Genomic DNA, 24,633 nt, shown 5'->3' with positions numbered 1-24,633 from the left:
GTTCCGCAGAGAGTGGTGGGCCTGTGGTCTTCTTAAATTAGTATGTGTGTACTTGACTTGTACATCAGGTATGACCAGGTGGGCTGCATTTTATCATGCTCCACCCAACAATATGTTGTGCAATGTGTTAATTGTGTATCGGCAGCGGTGGCAAAGCACTTTGCATGGGAGGGTGCTGAAGATTAACTGGAGGTGCAGGACGGCCGTCGGCAGTGCTGGCAGGGGCAATGTGTGGTGCAAGCTGCAGTGGCCTCTTGGCGACAGCCGTGGCACTTATTTTGTGTACAAATTAAGCACTGGTAGTGGGTATACTTTTGTGAAATTACACTCAACTGCTCTGCCCTCGCCTTAGTTCCAAACTATTGGCAAGTTTGGGGTAGAGGCCCGAGATGGAGGAAGAACCATGGCTTTAGTTTCTGCACTCCTAGTGAGACTTGTGAACACGTGTGTGATGATGCTGGGAGAGTGTTAATGTATTTATTCTTCTAGCCTGGATGAAGGGGGAAGAGAGTGATGGTAGAAAAAAGGAGGGGGCGGCATTTTTCAATTCTCGCCTATGGTGGCAAAACACCTAGAAACGGCCCTGGCTCCAGTCAGTGGTTCCAAGACAACAGCATTCACTTTAAAATTCTTCTGACCTCCTTTCAAAGTAAAACATTCACCGCAGATATCTGCAAATCCTTTAGCTTGACATCTATTTCTCCACCACCGTGGAGGAAAGCTTTCCTGATTGATCTCTACGTAGTTCTGAGTTCCTATATAAAGTTCAATATGATTTGATTCCGTAGAGATGAGTAACAGCATGAATAGTAAAATAGTAAAATAGTTACAATATAGGTGCTTTATGAATTCGGGATAAATACGTATTCATAATCATTTTCTTTCTCTTAACAGAATTTTGCTTAAAATATTAACATTTTGATTTATCTGTTAACAAGTTTTGAAAGAAAAAACAGAAAGGTGAGATTTCTTGATCAAGGGTCTGATTAAGAGTTTGTCAGATGGGTACACAAATGTGAGAGATGTCTCGCCCGCCTACTATAAACACTTTAGGATGTAATGCACTTATAATAAGGTCATGTTTGTGATGCTTTACCCGTCCTCTAAACTCAAAATTGGGCACTATGCCTATGCACACTAGGTTGAAAATGGGCATGGGGTCCACAGACCTAATTGTAATAAGCATTGAAACAACACGCATTGGTAAAGCAAATACATTGACCCTTTGTCAAGCTGCTGTGTGGGGTAAATTTTGTTTTATTTTTTATTACAGTCCAAAACCTCAAAAAAAATAAAAAAATAAAACATGATACTGTCACATGAAGCATGGCTACCATATGCTCGCAATATATATTTTATAATAATAAATAACCATTGCATATAATTTTACCAATGTGGATGCTTTCTTGGCAGGCAGACGTATCCAGGAGATGTACAGATATTATTTTCAGTGTTAATGCAGATCACAGGAAAGTACGAGTTGATTTTGATTGATGGTAAAATAGATAAACCTTACAAGTATGAATAAACAATGGAAAGACAAAAAAAACTTTGTTGAAGAAAACAATGGACTCACCAACTGTGGGACTAATGTACACATCTTTTTAGGTTGTTGTACATGTCTGAGCGGGTAAAATACTGTCATTCGCCTTGCAAGAGAACCAGTGGCTGCAGTGGGCAGACCCATTGCTCCATGCTATATGCTATGGTGGATGTACACAAAATGTGAATGACAGATGAAGAGACCAACGTACAAAAAAGACTGAACCAAAGCCTCTCTATTTATGTAAAAATGTATGTATTTTTATATTGCATGAGGCTGGGGCTATACATAAAGCTGTCCAAATGAAAGACTTAACAAGCAGTGGCATAGCCAATAGGTCTCGCCTTTGGAACCTTATAAGTATTTAGTTTTGTAGAACAATATCCTTGGTGCAACAACAGCAACTGTTGCATGTCTAAGCACTTATAAGATCCCAAAAGCGAGACCTATTGGCTATGCCAATGCTTGTTTTATAAGGTTTTCACAGACCAGTGTACAACCAATGATAGTGTAGTAAAGGTAGACCTTGACGATAGCTGGAGAACCAGAGTATCACTCCGATGCACTGAAGATTCTTGCAGAACTCCTTAGTAACACCAAGTTTAAGGTGCAAAGAGCAATGCCAGCCACCAGTACAAACAATGTTTTTTTTAAAATAAGGCTGTAACCTAGCAACTCTTCTGTTTTACTTTTGTTTTGCTGGCAGCTAAAATAGGGGAGTGGTAACAAGCCTTGTATAAATGCAATTACAATTACATATGAGTGTGACACGAGCCAAAATACTCACTAGGTGATTACTGTGTAGGTGCCCCCTTCGTCTGCATAACATTTATTGATGTTCGACTGGTAACACAACAATATCATCTTGCCACTTATAATTCAAGCATTTCTGAAGTCAGAGCATGCATAAGCGATGTTATTTTCTATGCAGTCTCAAATATTTACTAATTCTTTGTGAATCTCTTCATTATACTCAACGCTGCTGTTTTTATTACGTTATTTTTGTTCAAAGTTTCCAAGAATTTGGCCACATGAAGACTGAGCAATGTTCTAAATTAGGAGATACATTTTGTTTGCTGACCCTTCCTCTCTGACCAGGGTGTCTCGGCCGCTTGTGTGCTACTTCAAAAACAACACAGCCATTCCTTTGTAGGCACAGCTTCAGAGCAGGTGCAAGCTTCGAAATTTCAATCCTCTATTTCTTTTTTTTTGTGGAAAATATTTTTATTATTTTCTTTGACAGAATATTTACATACATATAACAGTTATTACACTCCGCTGATACATTCGCATACTCGGATTATATAGAGATTTTGATAGGTTGTTGGGTAGCTTTATGGTGTCCCGTTAAGTTTGCGAAGATTGTGGCTTGGTTGTGGTGGATCGCTTGGTTTACGGCCCTGTGTTTAGTTCCGCATATAGCGTGAACATATAACAAATAACATCACATATAACATAAAACCGTTTAGCCGATTGTTGTGGCTCGACCACCGTGCACTGTGAGTGGCGTTCTTGTGTGGCCTACCCATAGCTTTTCAAGGGGGTTTGTGTGGGTCTCGGAATTTGTCTAAGGATGACCACATTTCTCTGTTGGGCTTTCTCCAGGGGGTGCTTCTGCATGCGGTGTTGTCAGCACCTCTTAGGTATGTCACCCAGTTTAGCCACCCTTTGAAAGTGGCTTCGGTGGTGTTTTTCCACTTGGCTAGCACTGTTTTTGTAGCACTAGTCAGGAGGAAGTCAAGCAAGTTTCTGTTGTGCTGTGAGGTGACATTTGTGTTTATGTGCGCTGTTACTATGGTGCTGAATTCCTGTATCAGGGTGCAGCCTAGGACTTTGTTAGTAAAGTCGAATACCTTCCCCCAGAATTTGTTGACCTTGCTGCAATAGAAGATGAGGTGGGCTAGGTCACCTTTTTCTTTCTCGCAGTTCCAGCAGCAGTCGCTTTCTGTGAGACCTAGTTTTGCTAGTCGTGCTGGTGTCCAATATGCCTGTAGTAGTAGCCAGAATTTTGTTTGGGCTATTACCGGAGAAATCATGTTACTAGTCGGGGACCTCCATATGGTGTGTGCGTCTTGTTCTGAGAGTTTTGAACCTATATGTGTTTCCCAGTAGTTTATACTTTTGGTGTTGAGCTTTGTGGAGGCTGGGTGCAGGAGTTTGTACAGATGGGAGACTTGGTGACCTGCCTTGTTTAAGTTTTCCATAAATTGGAAGATTGAGGGAGTCGGCTTGCTTAGTCCTGCTTTTGTGATGGCTGATTTGATAACCAAAAAGTTGTATAGTTCTACGTATGGGAGGGTGTGTTTTTCCCTCAGGTTGTTGAACGTGAGGGGCATACCCTTCTCTTCTAGCTGGGCCGAGTGAGAGAGGCCTAATCGTTCCATGTTTTTATATCTAAGGGCCTGCTTCTGTATTTGATTTTGGAGTTTGCCCAGAGTGCTACCCGCATTGAGTTTTTGATGCTTGTCTCTAACTTTTGGTCTACCTTGAGAAGTGCTTGTTTCGTAAACTTGAATATCGGGTTTCCTTTAGGTGTCTGTTTGTTTGTTGTGAGGAGGGTGAGTGGGTTAGTGTTGTCAAGGATGGCTCTCTCTAGTAGTATAATAACAAAACAGATAGAAGGAGGGTCCAAGTGAAAGTTTAAAGACCACACACAGTCACGTTCCCCAAACAAATAGTGTACAACCTCAAGAGTAACTGTACGTCTATGTGCACTCCCTGCTGGACAATGTCTGAAACTCAACTCAAAAGACAGAAAATGGAAAACCAGAGTGAGATAAGTATCACAGGATACCTCAACATTTGTGAAAAGTACCCATCAGTTATCGATCGCTTCCGCCCTTATCATCAACTGGGCCTCCTCACACCGAGGAGGGCAATCCTGCAACCACTTGGGATTTGTAAAGTGGATGCCCTAGTGTGTTTAAAGGTGTACGGCTGATAACCTTAGAACAATAACTGAAAAAGCAGTGCGTGTAAGTAAACAAAAGATGGTGTGAATAGCGTGAAGGAATATAAAATTGGAGAACTAGGAGAGAAAAACTTTATTAGGTATCGCCTATGTTTCCAAAATTAAAAATCAGTGCGGGTATATAGTAGATCAAAACAAATAACTACTACTTAGGGCCCGATTCACAGAATGAACTTAAGACTCAATCAGAAACTTACTACTATTTTGGTATTCACAGAATGCACTTACTACTTTTGGCATTCACAGAATGAACGTACTACTTTTGGTATTCACAGAAGTTAGGATTTTGTCTTCAGTTTGTCTGAAGACAAACCTAAGACAGACTTAAGACAAACTTAAGACAGACTTAAGACAGACTTAAGACAAAATCCTAACTTAAGTCTGTCTTAAGTCTGTCTTAAGTTTGTCTTAAGTCTGTCTTAAGTCTGTCTTAGGTTTGTCTTCAGACAAACTGAAGACAAAATCCTAACTTCTGTGAATACCAAAAGTAGTAAGTTCATTCTGTGAATACCAAAAGTAGTAAGTGCATTCTGTGAATGCCAAAAGTAGTAAGTGCATTCTGTGAACACCAAAATAGTAGTAAGTTTAGGATTGACTCTTAAGTTTATTCTGTGAATCGGGTCCTTAGATCATAACGGTCGACATGTTTCTGCAGACTATGGACCCTACTAGGTGTCCTGCTGCTTTCATCAGGACCACATCTCGCTACTGCTTTACCTCAAAGGAGAAGTAGAATAAAAGTGTTACTTTACGTCTTTTCAATTGAACAGGATGTCCCTTGACAGGTACTGGTCCTCATTACTACTAAAATGAGTTGAGAAAACAGACAGAGACAACAGACAAACATGAAAATTAAAGTCAGTACAAAATAAAGTACGACCAACTATAGGTATGCGTATTACATATGCCCAATGATGTCATATCATGTACATCTGAGGCTCTTATTCAGGCCCTTCACCCGCTTACCTTTTAGGTAGGAGGATGGCACTACGCCTCACCTGGCTGCGGCTCAGGTAGGTAGAGCACCGCGCTAATAACGACAAAAAAATGCACATAAACACATCAACATAACGAGTAGGTCACAACATCCCGAAAGCAGAGTATATCTAGCCACCAATGCAATTGGCGGCGTATGCTGATTATAAATAATCATATGATGGCATAAATGTAGGTCTGCAGGTAGGTTAGAACCCTACGATTACAGTCCTTCTGCCTGTTTAAGCGAAAATGTAAGTTTGATCTATACTTCCTCCAGAGATGTTACCAGGAAAATACAGACCCTGAAATGTAGAATGATGGCTGTGTGTTTATTCATTTACCCAACATCAAATCTTACTATCGAAAGGGTATCGGTAAAGTTCACAAAGGAACCTCCGTCGGTCTTAGACTGCAATGAAAGGACCCGTACTTATTCAAGGAGAGGAGGATAGATCCACTAGGATAGCCCCCACCATTAGCTATATGCACATTTATTAGCACGGAGTCCCTCGATGTTTAAAAACCAAAGGCCCGCATCGAGCAGGGTCAACGGGCGTGATCTCCCTACAAATGGCATCATAAGGAAAGTGACAATCGGCAGGAAGACTCACCTCTCTGTAGGTACTCCAGGCATCCCTCTGGGCCGTCTCGGGGAGGTACCGCGGCGGTGGGAGACGCCATCTTTGTATTCAATTACGGTGACGTCACTGCGCAACGCAGGCAGGGGCACATGACCACTGCGCATTCTGGGAAACGTAGTGCTGTTGCTACAAAAGTTATTAAGGCTGTAATGTGTTCTCATTGTACGGTGCCCCCCACTTAAAACAAATGTATGGGCCGCCAAAACATGAAACTACTCATCAAACGAGACATTTCATACCCTACACAGCGAGTCCATTCTCGCACTTCATATACGGAGGTGCAGTTCCGAGATGTCCTCCTGATACACTGTTACTAATATAGGTTGTTCTATAATGTTAGTGTCCAACCGAATGTTAGGCTAGTTATCACTCCATATAGGGGACAATGTGTGGCGCCTTTTCGCTCAGTATTTGTCCCACAATGCAAAATTTATGTTTTCTGATATTGCATTGCATCTATTACCATGTATGTTTTCAGATATTACATAGCATAGTCCCACCTGTAATATGTTTAAGGTGAGTGGGCATTGCAGTTTCCCATCTATATTCGTAGCACCACTCCTGCCAAAGAAATCAAGCATCTCCCTCTGTACCTCATGTGGTATGAATGGCATTCCTCAAGAGTATGTGTGTAAATGTATGTCTTTAATCATAAGGACGTCCGCTGGATGTCTTTGTTCAAACCTGTTTTATCCATATTGAGTTTGTAGACCCATTTCTGTTCCTTTTTAAAAAGGTATTTACTGGTATCTACAATGTGGGCAGGGATCATATGTTGCTCGATGACTGTCCAGGTGAACTCAGTGGGTCCATGACCGACTTCTAGAAAATGGTTGGTCAGACGAGTCGCTTGCTTCCTGCATCGAATGGTGCTCTTATGTTCTGATATGCACACTCTTATTTTTCTGGGGGTCATACCCACGTATTTCAACTGGCATGGACAGGTTATCGAGTAGATGAGATTTTGGCTTTTGCAATTAGTAAATTGCCGCTGCTGCCAAGGACGATTACTGCCAATGTCCATACTGGTTGATTTGGAGGTTTGGGGACATGCTGCACAGTTACCACATGGGTGGTGTCCCTCAACAGCAGGCATATCCCATAAGGTATCAACAGGGCGTGCTACTCTGGTCTTAGGTCTAGTATGTACCGGTCTATCCTTCAGATTAGCGCCCCGTTTGAAGGCAAAGAGCGGAGGTGGTAGCTGCTCTGAGCCTGTATTCAGAATAGTCCAATGTTTCCTTATGATCTTCTGGATGCTATTAGATTGGGTACTGAAGGTATTGACGCAAGTGATTCTTTAGTTCTTCTCTTTAGGAGTAGACAATTCTAGTAGAGCCTCCCTGTTATTATTTGATGCTCTCTTCATAGATTGGCGCACCAATTTCTTCGGGTACTTCCTTGTGCAGAGCTGTTTCTCAAGTGTTTTCGCATGTTCACGAAAGGCATCTCCTGTAGAACAATTGCGTTGGATCCGCAGAAACTGTTCATAGGGCAGATTGTCCCTGAGTGCCTTTGGATGACAGCTATCGTACCGCAACAAGGAATTCCTTGCCATGGGTTTTCTGAAAAGCTCAGATCTCAGACCTGTCGGAGTAGTTGTAATTAATAGGTCGAGAAAGGTTAGCTGTTGTTTACTATGTTCAATAGTGAAGCGTAAAAAGTTATTTCTGGAGTTCAACCACTGATGGAATTGTAGTAACTCTTCACAAGTGCCTCTCCACATGACGAGGATGTCATCTATATATCTTTTCCATACACGAACAGAAGCGTAGTATGGATTGGTCGGTGTCAAAATGTGGTCCTGTTCAAACTTATGAACATATAGATTAGCTAGACTGGTAGCAAAGACACTCCCCATACTGGTCCCAGATATTTGGAGGAATACAGGGTCTTCAAACCGAAAGAAATTCTCTTTCATGGATACATTTGCAAGTTTCATGATCAAATGTACTGGAGTGATGGAATCCTACTCTCTCTCCAAGAGGAGGTTCTCAATTACTTGTAGGGTATTGTCCTGAGGTATTGATGTATATAGTGATTCAACGTCAAATGATACCAAAGTATCGGTCAAGACGTTGAATTCTATGTCAGGAAGAACACGGAGGACATCTTTAGTGTCTTGGAGAAATGTAGGCATTTCCTTAACCATCGGCCTTAAAAATATATCTACAAATGTTGACAGAGGTTCCAAAAGGTAGCCGATCCCAGACATTATTCGGCGGCCAGGAGGGGGTCTTTGGGCTTTGTGTACCTTCAGCAACACATAAAAGTATGGCATGATGGGGTTGGTAGTCCGCAAGTATTGTGCTTCATTAGCGGTTACCATCCTTCCACTATGTGCCCTGTGGTCTTGGTCAACCTGCCTGTAGGATCATTTTGAGGGGCTTGTAAGATCTAGTATCCTGTAATTGTCTTAAGCATTCATCACGATACGTAGTAGTATCAATCAAGACAATAGCCCCGCCCTTGTATGCAGGTTTAATCGTGAGCGAGTCATCCAAAGTGAGACTCTTGAGTGCTTCCTGTTCTCTGTTAGGCAGGTTCATGAAAGGTCCATCTTGTTTTAATCCTCCAACGACGAGCCTACCGGCTAAAGTTCTGTCTTTTGAACAAGCCGTAGAGAGTGATGTGAAAAAACTGTACCAACAAGAACATCGACCTTTCATGATTTGTGCTCTATTTTGTATTGTACATTTTTACTGAAACTGTAAAAAAAAGATTTTTAAAAACATAAAAAATAAAATTCACAATCTAAGAATGAGGAGGCAGTTCAATGTGTTGTGTGTTCTATTAACATGGATAATAATTTGTTAAAGGCTGATGCATCTGGCAAATCTTTGAAGATCCCATGGAACAGCTGGGGCTACTTACCATTGTTGCAGCAGGGGCACTGAGGCCCACTGACCCATTGAACCCTTGTACCAAGGTCCATGGCTCCATGCTACACTTCTAGGGAAGACACCTCTGTCTGAGCATTCATTTGAGTCATCGAATAAACGACTGTCGCACTCCTTTTATTACAAAAGTACCCCATTGTTGAGTTTACAAGTGAACTGTGTGCAATATGTGCAGTGTAAAGCAAGCCACAAATTCCGAAAGCTAGAGGGTTCCTGCACAAACACACTCCTCTGGTGTGGCCACCTCTGCCTCGAACTCTCAAACCCACATCTTGGAGGCACGCATTCTGTTGCGGTGTCTAAAACCTGGCAGAAGCTTCCTTGGAAACTCTGCTACAACCTGTACAATCTCTGTTTGGAAAAATCATAAAATATAGCGTTTCAACTCTGCAATGATCTGCTTCAAAGCCTCTTGTTCCATGTTGCTTCTGTTTGCTGTGCTGCTTCTCCTTTAAATGTGCTACTTTTACAACACCAAGGAGGCCACAGTGAACAGTGTCTTCTAATGAAACAAAACATGACTTAGCATCTCGAAACGCAAATCTTCCTCCTCTACCTTAGGAAAAACTCTCCTCTCCTCCTCCTACCTCCCCCCTGATGACCAGTTATTTACCTAGACGTAAAACGACTCTCTTGCCTTCTAGATTCTTCACTTTTCAATTACTCTGAGTTTTGCTCTATGTTAATAGTGCCTATTGTAATGTGGCTATTTTAAGTTTCATATACAGTGTTTGTACGTCACCCTAGTACTTCCTGTCACAGTAAGTAAGAGACTCAGCGTCAGGGCTTTAAAGGGGCCAGCACACTCCAGGTCACTCTCACACCCGGTACAGGAAACCAATATGGAGCGTCCAGAAAGACAATGGGGTTAAGTACACAGGCACGCCCAAAAGGCATGGGAAGGCAGAAGCATTCAAACAACGACAGTACAATAACAGATGCACTCTCATAGAGTGCTAAACCAAAAAGAAAACAAGTGCTGAAACACAAATGCGTGTGGCACTAAAAAGCAGGCAACTGTGTGGACGAACGATTTTCTGTGGTGCACGCCGTTTACCTTGTGGGAGCGAGCGCGATAATTGCTAACATATGGCACTGCTGCTCGCTCCTGCAAGGGAATCGGCAAACGTGCACAAGGGCTCATTGGGAACAGTGCAAAACATGCGCGAGTTCCCAATAAAGCCTGGAGCGATTCCAAAAGGTCTCTAAAGCAGCGCTTGCGCGCTGCTAAGTGAGACCTAAAAAGGACAGGGTTCCTTGCTATCTGATATTACTTTCGCTTGTGGTACATAGTTAACGATAGAAGAAATAAAATTGGTGTATTTCTCATGATGGGATTCTCCGCTTCATGCAAATATTTTATTGAGGCTTGTTGGTGGGTTAGGGAATTTATTTCATTGTGAGATTATGGCACGACAATACATTAACACATGGAAAATATATTGACTTGTATTTGTAGTGTTGTGAATGAATACGCTTTTTTTAACATTTTCTGACCTTTTACAATATTACTTAATGTACCCTCTGGTGATTGCTTTGTCCCATAGGAAGAGGATTGCTGGTTTTGTCCGGGCCGAAGTGGTTTCAGCATCGAAGACTGTTGACTCCTGGCTTTCACTACGATGTTTTAAAACCATACGTGAAATTGATCTCAGACTCAACCAAAATTATGCTGGTATGGATTTTTATGGCTTATTATGCCAACACAACTTTGTATTTATGCACACGTTACAATGGGGTCCTCCGCACAAAACTTACATAGACACAGCTAAATGCCTGCAGAGGGATAGGAACAACCTTCGAGTATTTACAGAATTATTTTCCACTGTAAAGGCATTGTAAGTGTTGTCTCTGACTAGTAAAGTACATATTTACATGTTCATTTATGCATGTTCATATATACTATCGTAAGTAAGCTTTGTTCCGCCGACTCTAAACTGAGCAAAGGATCCGTTAGTTTGGCAGTCAGGACATCATCCGCTGTTTGATGCATGTGCTACATTTTACAAAGTAACCATTTGTGCAATTCAAAACTTTGCATGAAATTTGAAAGCTTTCTGTTGGTATTTCTAAAATTGAGGATCCAACAAGAGGAACACACTTAAAAAAGACGAGGGGGCTCAAAAAAGGTGCAATTTGCTAAAAACCATGTCATCCTCTGATGATTACCCATGTAGCATGTTAAATCCTTTATAGGGTGTGGCAGGTTTTGTGCAAATGTATATAGGATGGGGCTAGAGATCGTTCAAAACATGTTTCTGCTAATTTGAAAACTCCCATTTTGCTTTGCAAGGAGATGAACCAGCCAGTAGGCTGAACCCAGAAAGTGTCTGTCTGTGATGGAGGAGTAAGGTTTCATTGAGGAATTGGGCAGAGACCCCCACATTCTAGAAATGTACACCACCAAAATGAGTTTTTATAAGCTAATGTAGGTTAGTCTGACCAAAGGCAGTACCGATATAATGGTTTATCAATTTTTGTTTCCTGAATTTGAAGAATTGTTCTTGGAAGCCTAAATGACTAATAGGAAGTTCAAGAGGTTAGAATACATTCTTGCATATGGAAAAGCGTTTTTCAACTCCCCCTACACCCTCCTAGATTGCCTGAGTTTATAAGGCAGAATCTTTAGCTGATTGGTGGATGCTGACGTCAGACTATTGTAATGGGGGTAAGAATTAAGGATTTTTTGAGGAATAGTGTAAGTTTAAAGAGTGTTGATATTTACTGATTTTGTGTAATGTGCTGCTATTTATTGCTAACACATATCTTGTTACCTGTGGCCTAGCACTGTGCCAGACCCCATGTGGGAATAATCCACTGCTCATTGCATTCAGCCAAACCCAGCTCCTGCGTGCACCAAAGCCCATTTCCCTATAAATAAAAGGTAATAAGAGGCATTGTTTCCTTTTCTGCCCATCACTTGGCATCGAATCTTCCACTTGGTGTGGCCCTATTCTGCGTCCTCCTTCCTAATATCCCTTTTAGACTCCACTGTCTCCCCTATTGTAGTTTTTTTAATGAATTTTCTTTTAACCAGTGTTTATTCACTTCACTATTACTTGCCTATACACTTGAGTTTCATGCACACAGTTTTGTATGCACTCATGGTTTTTAACTCAGGTTTGAGGAATGCATTGCTCATGGACTTCTGTTCAAAACCGGTACCTAAGATACAAATGAGAAATGTTCGTGGATGTGTGTCAGAGCCTATAGGATATGAATCAAATATATTCTAAGAATATAATGTAAAATGCACTGGTCAAATTATAGTGAGTGTCAGTTGATTACATTTTGTTTGCTGGTTTGCCTTTTAGTTCATAAGCTTGGATTTATAGCTACTAAGTTGAGTCCCATCTCTTGGTCTGCAGTACTTCCCCCTCTCCACCCCTTTAAAGTTCAATTCAGGGTAGATTAAATGGATCCCTATACAAACACCCACATGTATGGGTTTCACTCTGATACTGTTGCTATCATGCGTTTGTGGAGTGAAGAATACATAAAGTTGTGGAGGCGGGAGGGTTCATCACCCACGTCACAATTTCAAGAGGTTATGCTTCAGCTTGTGATGTACTGGGAAGGGAAACAAGGGAACCTAACTCACACTGAGCCTGGGTATAAAGTCTTAAGAAAACAACAATGGCTCCTGTGGATAAATATATATTCCTTATAATATGGTTTAGGCACAATGGCAATGTTTGGGTGGTGTGTGGGATGTATAAGAAGGAGGCTACATACACACGTAGAGAATATAATTTTCAATTTGCATTTTTTATGTAAGTATAGACACCTCTTGTTTTTTATACACCATTACTTAGCACTTTAATAGTATAGGTTCTACTTTACTCACTTGAGACACATTCTCACATTGTTACTATTTGTATGTATTTAATGCTGTTGATACTGTGTACAATTTATATATGAATACTTACATAAAAAATGCAAATTGAAAATTATTTTCTCTACGTGTGTATTTAGCCTCCTTCTTATACATCCCACACACCACCCAAACATTGCCATTGTGCCTAAACCATATCATAAGGAATATACATGTCAGCTTGTGATGTGGCCCACAATCAAACTTGCAGTCAGGCTATTTAAGGTTTATTTGTGGGCCATAGGGGAAGGATGGTGGGGTGGGTCATGAGATATGTTCTAACCTCAGCTGTAAGTGTGGTACCAGAAGTAAGCACTTTCAATTATGCCTCATACTTTTTATCTTGAAAATTGATCACCACAATTATGATTTTTTTTAAGAGACACATTTAGAATGACTGAAAAAAATGTGTAACGCATGTGTCTAGATTTCAGTCTCTTAGCTATGCTAACCACTCACAGATCTCCTCCAGGTTTCCATCTTTCCCTTATTCTGTTCATACATGTGTTAATCAGTTATTTTGCTTGCAGTATTATATCGTTCTAGCTTCATCCTATGTTGATTATCCTTTTCCCCTTTTCTCTGATTCTTTCTACACATGTTTACTGTGAAGTGGCCACAGCAGTTGTTTGGTAGGATGACAGGGCATCATGATAATTAATGTATTCTTATTTACATGTAAACTCATACCCTAGTAGGAGCATTATGAACTTCTTGCTCAGTTCATTGCTTTCAATAGGACTCAGTGGCCAGGTAGGCTCTTACAGCCTTTGAATACTATACCCATTTTGTGCTGGAGCAGAGAGACCTACAGGTTTACACAAACCACACTTAAATGCGCCCAGTAGTAAGCAACGCAGAACTCGAGAACCTGCTTGCAATCCTGTTCTGGAGGGGGAGATGCACTCCTACTTCCTCTCCATTACCCATCCAAGACCGGGATTCTCTTTTCTTTTCATACTCATATTTACCTTATGTCTCACTGCCTAATAAAAACTCAAAACATATAGTTTCTACCACTATACAACATTCTGCTCACTTGTTCTGCTTGATTTTCATTGACCGCTGTGTTATTCTTGTGTAGAATCATCATTTGTTATATAATGTAGGCCTATAGTTAACATGAAAAAATATAATAAGATTGGAGCAGTTCGAGTAAGTGTTGCATCAAGTCATTTTGGATTTGCAGCTACCTTGTGTTTATGATCTGAAAGACTCCACTTAAAAGAGAACCTTTGCCACAGTTTATGCACTTAGTGTAAGTATTTCATATTTATTCCACTCTAGGATAAGTGGGAAAAGATCATTGATAAAAACAAGTCATTGGAAGTGTTCCAGCCTGTCAGCCTAATGACCCTAGACAGCATCATGAAATGTGCCTTCAGCTATGACAGCAACTGCCAAGCAGACAGGTGAGTTTCCTGACTTTTTCACTTTTGGGGCTAAAGTTTCTAAGGTGATTGGGAATCTGTTTAGACCATGATGATGGAAGACATTAGCTTTTCTCCACCAAGTTTCAATGCCCATATCCAAAATTCAAATTCTAAGGTGGGGATGGAGGCTGCAATAGCACCAATCTGGTGGTGGGATCGGGACCATCTGCAATTGCACACCAACCAAAAGCTTTTTTCAGAATGCGGTGGCGTAACACGAAGCCTGATTAGCTCATTCCTAAGGAGAGAAGATGAAAGATGATTGGTTGGAGATGGCTTATACAAGTAGGCCATCTCTTGTAGACACAGGAGGGCGAAATGGCCAATATTGCATGTGTGATGGGCTTGGGAGTTCCTTAAAACTCTTGGGGCTCGAAGAGAAGGAGACAGCCCTTCTGACTCCTCCATCCTAAGGCAGCCTGGCAATCCTCAGAATGAACTTTCCTCTGTGGGCAAACACATCCCAACAGAATGGTAACACCATAATTCTCATTTTGCTGGTAAGCATTTGTACACCTCAGAGTAGTTAATAATCATTTTACCTCCCTGCCTAATCCCTTTTGAATCACCAGCTATGACTTCCACAGACAGAACAAAGGTACCTGCATGGTGCTACTTGCAGTGCCACGCCGCTGTGTGCCACCATCCACCATTCCCCAGTATAACTTGCCTACATAGGTCTTCATAGAGATCTCATTCCTTGAATCAAGGTATTTGATTTATATATGGGGCATTCTAAAGCATATTTTAAATTGATGACATTAGCCCAAAATTGTCATACTTTTGTCATTTTTTCTCATTGTGTGCTTCAGTTTTCTTGTCGAGTGCGAAACGATTTTGTTCTTGGTGAGTTGTGTCCCCAGGCACATCTGATTTTTAGGTCTCGCCTATTATATCCCGCAGGGATAAATAGGCGAGTATATAGTAGGCAAAACAAAATCTCTACCAACTGCGGATTACGTCCAGTTCATGTGATGCAGTCGTGTGAGACGCACGTGTGCACGTCAAACCCATCAGCCTCGCACCAGACTTCAATGGAAATCGCTCCCAAGCTGCTCCCCCGCCCCGCATCAGACTTTAAAGCATTGCGCTCCCGCCCCGCCCCCCCCCCACAGCAATGCAAAGAGCTTGTTCCTAATGCAGCATCTCCTTAATCACGGTTTCACGCAGCTATTTCCTTTAATACTGCACTGACTCAAGAAATGTTATATCTCTTTTTAAACGCAGCGTTTAAATTGACTCGATACATGATCTTTAACAATGCCCGGACTTCGAGAAATGTTTATCTTTTTATTAACGCAGCAATTACCCGAGAGTCACTTTCTTAAAACACCGCACTGACTCGAGAGATGTCTTTTCTAAAGGTAGCATCCGGCGTTGCTAACGCTTTCACGCAGCTATTTCCTTTAATACTGCACTGACTCAAGAAATGTTTTATCTTTTTTTTAAACGCAGCGTTTAAATTGACTCGATACATGATCTTTAACAATGCCCGGACTTTGAGAAATGTTTATCTTTTTATTAACGCAGCTATTACCTGAGAGTCTCTTTCTTAAAACACCGCACTGACTCGAGAGATGTCTTTTCTAAACGCAGCATCCGGCATTGCTGGTATGCAAATTCACTTTATTTCAACTGCACTAACGGGCATTTTCGCGCTGCGCAAACATATGAGCTCCTTTGGAATGCGGAATCCTGCCATCCTGCTTGATTAATGGATTTGCATTTGCACATGAACACATTAAACATGCCTGAGGCGCCAGCAGAGCTCAAGCCACACGGAGAAACCAGACATCCTCCTTAAGTGTTGTTCCCTCTGGGAGCCGAGTTATTTTACACGTAACTCCTAACATACAAAAGGTTCTCTTTTTTAGAAATATATAGTATCTTAAACAGTAATGTGTTTGTTGTAAAATAGGAACGGCACTATAATGGGCGCATCTAAGTATTTCCCCCTGTTAGCAATATGTTAGGGCGTTTAGCCAATGTAAGTTTTTTTTTCTACAAAAAAACTTTATTTGTTAGTCACAGGCAACGTCAAGAAGGTTTTGTATTATTTTGCTTAAACGACATGTGTACCTTATTTTAAGTTTACACAGTACACTAGATGATTGTTTCTCTTCCTTCTCTCTTTTTTTTCTGTCACATTAGTGCAAAAGGTATATAACTTTCCATTATGTATTTTGAATGGAGATTAAAATTGCTCTCACATCTTTGGTCTCTTTGTCTCACACTCTACACTTTTATTTTACACTCGTTATTTTTGTTTCACACTTTTTCTTTGGTACACACATTACCAGCCGTCAGCCGTCAGTGCACTTTCGCCAGGCATACTCCACCAGCTGTCAGTACACGCTTCCACCAAGCAGACACACCACAAGCCATTAGTGCACGCTTCCATCAGGCACACGTCACCATCCGTTAGTGCACGCTTTCACCAGACAGACACACAACGCCAACTGACATTGCACGTTTTAACAGGCACACTCCTCCAGCCGTCAGTGCACATATTCACCAAACATACACACCACCAGCTATAATTGCATGCTTCCACCAAGCACACACACCACCAGCCGTCAGTGCACGCTTCCACCAGGCATACACACCACCAGCTGTCAGTGCACACTTTCACCAGACACACACCACCAGCCGTTAGTGCACGCTTTTACAAGGCACACGCACACCACCAACTGTCAGTGCACGTTTTAACAGGCACACTCCAGCCGCCAGTGCACGCTTTCACTAGGCAAACACACCACCAGCTATAATTGCACGCGTCCACCAGGCACACACACCACCAGTTGTCAGTGCACGCTTCCACCAGGCACACACCACCATCCGTCACTGCACGCTTTCACCAGGCATACACACCACCAGTTGTCAGTGCACGCTTCCACTAGGCACACACACCACCTGCCTTCATCACCAGTCATCAGTGCACGCTTCGACCATGCACACACATTACTAGCTGTCAGTGCACACTTCCACCAGGCAGACACACCACCAGCCGTTAGTGCACACTTTCACCAGGCACACACACCACCAGCCGTTAGTGCACGCTTCCACCAGGCATACACACCACCAGCCGTCAGTGCACACTAGCCATTAGTGCACGTTTTCACTAGGCACACGCACACCACCAACTGTCAGTGCACGTTTTAACAGGCACACTCCAGCCGTCAGTGCACACTTTCACTAGGCAAACACACCACCAGCTATAATTGCACGCTTCCACCAGGCACACACACCACCAGTTGTCAGTGCACGCTTCCACCAGGCACACACCACCATTCATCACTGCACGCTTTTACCAGGCATACACAACACCAGTTGTCAGTGCACGCTTCCACTCGGCACACACACCACCTGCCATCATCACCAGTCATCAGTGCACGCTTCCACCATGCACACACATTACTAGCCGTCAGTGCACGCTTCCACCAGGCAGACACAAACAGCCACAGCATCACTCAGCACCACTGAACGCCACAGCATCACTGAACGCTACAGCGTCACTCAGCACTACTGAACGCCACAGCATCACTCTGTGCAACCATTCAACAACGACTTGTTCAAATATGTTCTCTCAATGTTTCAAGCTTTATTACAAATGTCACAAAAAGATGTTAATATTTCACTTCTGTTCTTGGATTTTCGTCACAATAAAATACACTAAACATAATCTCCAGAAAAGTTATTTACAAAAGTTTAAGCTATTGCCATAAATTACAATAACTTCTATTTAAGTATTAATTATTAAAAAAAATAAAAGCCATTGTTATTTGTAATATCAATACATCTAAGCCACTTAAATACAACACATATTGCATTACAAATGCTATAGGTGTCACGTTTGCGAAAGTTAAAACTATGGGCATTGTAAATGAAAAAGCTATTAATTTAGCTATTTTCAAAGCCAACACATGAATAAAAAATGTGTCATTTACAATACCAATAGCTCAAACTTTCCTAATGCGAGACCTATTGCAAATAAACTGTCAAAAACTGGCTTTTTATATTAGCCCCTGCACTACTATAGCTACAAATTAAGCACTATAAAAACAAATGGAACAGAGACATTATTTAGTTGTAGTTTCAGCCAATATTGTAACAACATTTTAATTTGAATTAAAACCACATTATGTATACTTTATATGCTCACCATAACATACACTAACCAAAGGAATATAATCCATGAAGCTGAAAACATTGCGTTAAGCTGCAAAATATTTAGAACCTAGGCACTTTTTTCGCTTGCCAAAATCAGTACTAATAAAAACATTTGTAGCTACTTTTTTGAACATGTAAAGAAAGAAAAAAAGCAGTTTTGTGTTCAGAAAAAAACATTATGTTTTACACTATAAGCTTTAAACAATTTAAATAAACAATTTTGCATACGTTTATTTTGTAACTGGGCTAAGCTATTGTAATGCATCATATGTTTTCACCAGTTGGAAACGAAACCAGAACAGGATACTTTAGTGCTTTAAGCTGCGTTGTAAAGATTGTAATATGTTGCCTGGCAGCATCTGTGAGATGCAAATCAACTAACAGCAGGAAGCTAAGCTCCGGAAAAAAATGGAAGTCACTGATGAAGTAAGGGGTAAAAACACAACTCTCCCTTCGCATATGTTTAAATGCACGGAAAATGCTATTACTTTGTAGCCGTCAAGATAAATAAAAATGTAACGTTTGCCTATATTTTACAAAGAGAACGGACCCAGGAAACGCCGTCAAAAGCCGTAAAATACATCACCAAAAAAAGATGTACATTAAAACATTAGCTTTACTTAAAATACTGTTGGCCTGGCCCCTTGCCCCTATGCGTATTAGTGTCACTGCGCCTGCTGCACCACCAATGCATACATGTAAATCGTCAGTGTGAACTATGCCCATGCTGTTAATAGGATCTCTGCTAATATTACAAGTAACAATTTAATAACAGCCCCAGCAACACTAACAATACATATTAAGTCCAGTAAACTCAGCTGTCAAACAGCAAGTATTAAATGGTAATTAATCTAATGAATAGGTATGTTTTAGCCTTTAAAGCACTTGTCCGGGCCATTCCTACAGTGTTAAATATTAAGGGACACCACCACATCACTCAGGGACACCACCACATCATTCAGGGACACCATCAAACCACTCAGCGACACCACCACATCACTCAGGGACACCACTACATCACTCAGGGACACCTCTACATCATCACTCAGGGACACCACCACACCACTCAGGGACACCACCACACCACTCAAGGACACCACCACACCACTCAGGGACACCACCACACCACTGAGGGACACCACCACAGCACTCAGGGACACCACCACAGCCCTCAGGGACACCACCACAGCCCTCAGGGACACCAACACAGCACTCAGGGACACCACCACAGCCCTCAGGGACACCAACGCAGCACTCAGGGACACACCAACATCACTGATGTACACCACCACATCACTCAGGGACACCACCACATCACTCAGGGACACCATTACATCTCTCATGGACACCACCACATCACTCCGGGACACCACCACATCACTCCGGGACACCACCACATCACTCAGGGACACCACCACATCACTCAGGGACACCACCACACCACTCAGGGACACCACCACATCACTCTGGGACACCACCACATCACTCGGGGACACCACCACATCACTCAGGCACACCACCACATCACTCTGGGACACCACCACATCACTCTGGGACACCACCACATCCATCTGGGACTCCCCCACATCACTCTAATACACCACCACATCACTCAGCCCAACCACATCATCACTCAGCACCACAACAGCATCACTCAGCACCACAACAGCACTGTCCTTGCTTGCTAACAACAAGCATTGCCATAGCCAATAGGACTCGCATTAGGAAAGTGTAAGCTATTGGCTTTGTAAATAACAAAGCTATTAATTTATATATTTTCAAAGCCAACACATATTTTTAAATAATTGTCATTTACAATACCAATATCTCACACTTTCCTAATGCGAGACCTATTGCATTGCAAATGCTTGTTTTTTTTATCATCCATACACCTTTTCAGCCCCGTCACATGCCTTTTCTCTACTCTGGCTTCCAGGCCCTGGATGGAGCCAGAAGTGCTGCCTGAATGACTGTTCAGCTTCCCTCGTCACCTCATGTGCATCCTATTCCTTTCAGTTGATTTTGAACCTTTATTGCATTTGTTTGCTCCTGATAACACTATTTAGTGGCATGCAATTATGATGTAGTGCCCCATGGGTTTCCATGCTTAGAATTTTACTTTTTAGGCCAGGTATGGTACCATGTACAGTTATAAACTTTTTACCATGAAGAGTGCATGAAGTGTGTCTGGTCATCGTTCAGTAGATAGGACTTTTCTAACATTAATGTTAGTCTCTATTGCTCATAAATTACACCGCCTTATTTAGAGTTTGTGGGGCAAATTCTACATCAGCCACTTACAACCGTAGCCAGGATATTGGATGAAAACCTGCTTTATTGAAGCCTGCCCTCCAGGGCGGGTGCTCATTACTCAGATAAAGTGGCTGTCTCGCCATTGGCTTAGAACTATTTCTGCAAAGATAGGAAGTCTTCTGGGATAGGGTTTTTAGGGTTAAGGGCAAATGCTGGGCGCTCAGCTATCGCAGGTATATGTCACAATTTGTTATAGGGTAGTGCAAGAGGGCGAGGGGAAAAGCCCTATAACGCCTCCACGGTAGTGTGTTGAGGTCAACACACTGAGACACAAAAGCAAAATGCCCCCTGCACTCAAGGATATAGTAAACCAAAAGGTGTGTCCTGGTGGACACCAAAGTAATACAGTCACAGCTGCTTGAGAAAATTGACAATGTGGTATTGGTATTGTGGTATTGTGGTATACTTATATAGCGCAACCTGTCACCACCAAGGGCATCCTGGCGCTTTTGACCCATGATCCAAGCAGAAGCAGTAGCTCAACCCGCCCTAGGGAAAAGGTAAGTTTTCAAATCCTTTCTAAAGGCTGAAAGATCCTCAAGACCTCTCAGGGATAGAGGCAGGGAGTTCCAAAGTTTGGCCGCCGCTACTCTGAACGAACGACCACCCATCCTCACTCTCTGGAAGCGCGGGACAACAAGTAGCCTGGACGACGAGGAACGCAGAGCTCGAGATGGGAGATACCAGGCAAACATTCGCCGCAGAGGAATTGGGCCCAGGCCATGGATAGCCCTGAACACAATACACGCTGCTTTATAGCGTACGCGTAAATGGACCGGCAGCCAATGGAGTTCCTGCAGCGCTGCCGTGGAAGAGCTGTGGTAGGGGCGGGAAAGGCCGAGTTTGGCAGCCATATTTTGCACCCTTTGAAGCTTGCCCATAAGTGTTAACGGGGCCTCCAGAAGCAGTGCGTTGCAGTAGTCGAGTCGACTTAAGATGGTACTTCGCACTACTTCTGGTCTGGCTTGCTCAGGGAGAAGGGGTAAAACCTTGCGCAGCATGCGGATCAGCATCATACACGTTAAGGTGGTCTTATTCACGTGCAGATCCAGCTGCAGGCTGGGCCCAAAAATGACGCCCAGATTGCGCGCCGATTGTGCGGCTGACACCGTCTCTAAAAAGGACGGGGGCCAAAAATCATCAGGGAGATCTCGGGGAACTCGGTCAGTGGAGCAGTGCAAGACCTCTGTCTTGGTTCCGTTGAACTGTAACGAATTCAAACGGAGCCATTCCGCTGTAGCCTGCATGCACCGGTGAAAGGACTCCAATGGGACTGCATCCTGTCCCTCCAGGGAAAAGACCAGCTGGGTATCATCCGCATAATTAAATGCGGAGATACCAAATGATTTAATGAGCTGGACTAGAGGGCGGAGGTAGATATTAAAGAGTATGGGGCTGATGGCTGAGCCCTGAGGTACTCCTTGTCCCACTCTCCACTCCTCTGAGCTGAAGGGAGGTAGCGAAACCCGTTGCTGACGGCTGTCCAAGTAGGAGACTAAGCAGTCCCTGGCCTTGTCTTTAACCCCGCATTCTTCCAACCTCGAAATCAAGGTAGGATGACTTACCGTGTCGAACGCGGCCGACATATCGAGCAACACCAGAAATGCTGCCCGACCACTGTCGACACGCGCCCGCAGATTGTCTAATACGGTCACCAACGCGGATTCCGTCCCGTGAGCAGGGCGAAAACCGAATTGCGTCTCATCCAACCAGGTTTTCCCTTCTAAGAAGCCGGACAGAGTGCGGGTAACCAACTTTTCCATGATTTTAACCGGAAAAGGAAGCAGGGAAATTGGCCGGTAGTTAGAGAGGCACCCAGGGTCGAGCGTAGGTTTTTTTAAGAGCGGAGAAACCACTGCCTTCTTCCAACAGCCTGGTACAATCCCTGTTTCAAACGACTGGCAACAGATGGCATGCAAGGGCTGGAAGAGATCCTCTTGGAACACCTTCCATAGTTTTGGAGGAAGAGGATCCAGAGGCGATCCAGATGAGATCGTGAGGGCTAAACTGCCAAACTCCTCCAGAGAAGGGAGGGGAAAACTACTCAGCTGGGGTCGACTGGCCACAATCGCCGGAGCTCCCAGGCTGGTAGCCGGATCCAGAAAGGGAGGAGGAAAGCTACTCCGCTGGGGTCGACTGGCCACAGTCGCCGGAGCTCCCAAGCTGATAGCCAGCTCCAGAGAGGGAGGAGAGAGGCTACTCAGCTGGGGTCGACTGGCCACAATTGCCGGAGCTCCCAAGCTGATAGCCGGATCCAGAGAGGGAGGAGGAAAGCTACTCAGCTGGGGTCGACTGGCCACAATCGCCGGAGCTCCCAAGCTGATAGCCGGATCCAGAGAGGGAGGAGAGAGGCTACTCAGCTGGGGTCGACTGGCCACAGACGCCGGAGCTCCCAGGCTGATAGCCGGATCCAGAGAGGAAGGAGGAAAGCTACTCAGCTGGGGTCGACTGGCCACAGTCGCCGGAGCTCCCAAGCTGATAGCCAGCTCCAGAGAGGGAAGAGAGAGGCTATTCAGCTGGGGTCGACTGGCCACAATCGCCGGAGCTCCCAAGCTGATAGCCGGATCCAGAGAGGGAAGAGGAGAGCTGGGGTCGACTGGCCACAGTCGCCGGAGCTCCCAAGCTGATAGCCAACTCCAGAGAGGAAGGAGAGGAGCTACTCAGCTGGGGTCGACTGGCCACAATCGCCGGAGCTCCCAAGCAGAGAGCCGCATCCGAAGAGGGAGAGGGAAAGCCACTCAGCTGGGGTCGACTGGCCTCGCTGGCCGGAGCACCCAGATTGAGGGCCAACTCCAAAGCTGGGGGGGGAGAGCCACTCAGCTGGGGTCGACTGGCCTCCATCGCCGGAGCTCCCAAGCTGAGGGCCGAATCCAAAAGAGGGGAAGGAGAGCTACTCCGCTGGGGTCGACTGGCTTCCAACGCTGATGCTCCCAAGCTGGAGGGCTGATCCGCTGGACGGGGTCGACTGGAGGGCGTGGCCGGAGCTTCCACACAGAGGTGAGCGACCCTCTGCGGGGGTCGACTGGCCATCTCCTCCGGAGCTCCCGCCTCAGTGGTGGGAATAACTGGATCCTGCAGACCCGCTAAGATTTTACAGATTTTCTCCTCAAAGGCATCCTCAAGTGAGTCACAGAGAGTTTGCGATGCCGGGACTGCACTAGCCACACACATAGGGTGGGCAAGGTCTCTAACGATTTTAAAGAGGGCCTGGGCCTTATTTGGGGCCTGATTCAAGGTAGACTCAAGAAAGGTCGCCTTAGCCATCTTAATTTGAGCCTTGTATTTTTGCATAGCAGACCTAAACACCATCTTCTCAGAGTCTAGATACTGTTTCCTCCAGACCCTTTCTGCGCGTTTGCAATCAAGTTTAAGCTGGCGTAGTTCGCTCGTGTACCATGGACTGGCTCGGTTCACCCTTCCTCGTGACTTCCGAAGGGGTGCCAGCTGATCCAGCGAGCTCGATATGGACTGGCAGAAGAGGGTATAGCTCTCTTCAGCTGTGTTGCCAAGCTTAAAATCCTTACCTAAGATGTTCGGTAATGGGGAGGTTTTAAGGATTCGGGACCAAGGTCTCTCTAGCTTAGCTAGGGGTAGTCCGGCCTTACGCGAAGTGAGGTCCTCAGAGCAGAGGGAGAACATGATCAACGAGTGATCTGTCCAATACTGGCACTTGATGTCGACTAATGATACCCACTGTGGGTCCGCAAACACTAAGTCCAGGATGTGGCCTTTTTGATGCGTGGAGGCGTTCACCAGCTGTTCTAAATTGATATCTGTACAGGCTTGACTAAGGGAGAAAAATGCCTTGTC

The 24,633-nt window shown here is 43.8% G+C and overlaps 1 protein-coding gene and 1 long non-coding RNA gene across 2 annotated transcripts in view; one reads left to right on the top strand and one right to left on the bottom strand.

Moving 5' to 3' along the window:
• The window catches only part of LOC144799877 (uncharacterized), a 218,991-nt gene that overhangs the window by 19,820 nt on the left and 174,538 nt on the right, over positions 1 to 24,633 (bottom strand). The gene's annotated exons all lie outside the window — the stretch shown is intronic.
• The window catches only part of LOC144799871 (cytochrome P450 4B1-like), a 444,500-nt gene that overhangs the window by 250,333 nt on the left and 169,534 nt on the right, over positions 1 to 24,633 (top strand). The window contains exons 4-5 of the mRNA XM_078671469.1: positions 10,581 to 10,708; positions 14,195 to 14,319. Coding sequence (XP_078527595.1) covers positions 10,581 to 10,708; positions 14,195 to 14,319 — 253 coding nt within the window. The remainder of the gene's footprint in view (positions 1 to 10,580; positions 10,709 to 14,194; positions 14,320 to 24,633) is intronic.

The sequence above is a fragment of the Lissotriton helveticus genome, chromosome 1_2, assembly GCF_964261635.1.
Source record: "Lissotriton helveticus chromosome 1_2, aLisHel1.1, whole genome shotgun sequence".
In the NCBI taxonomy this organism is placed as follows: domain Eukaryota; kingdom Metazoa; phylum Chordata; class Amphibia; order Caudata; family Salamandridae; genus Lissotriton; species Lissotriton helveticus.
The sequence above is the reverse complement of the archived record's forward strand: the minus strand, read 5'-3'. Positions and strand labels throughout refer to the sequence as shown.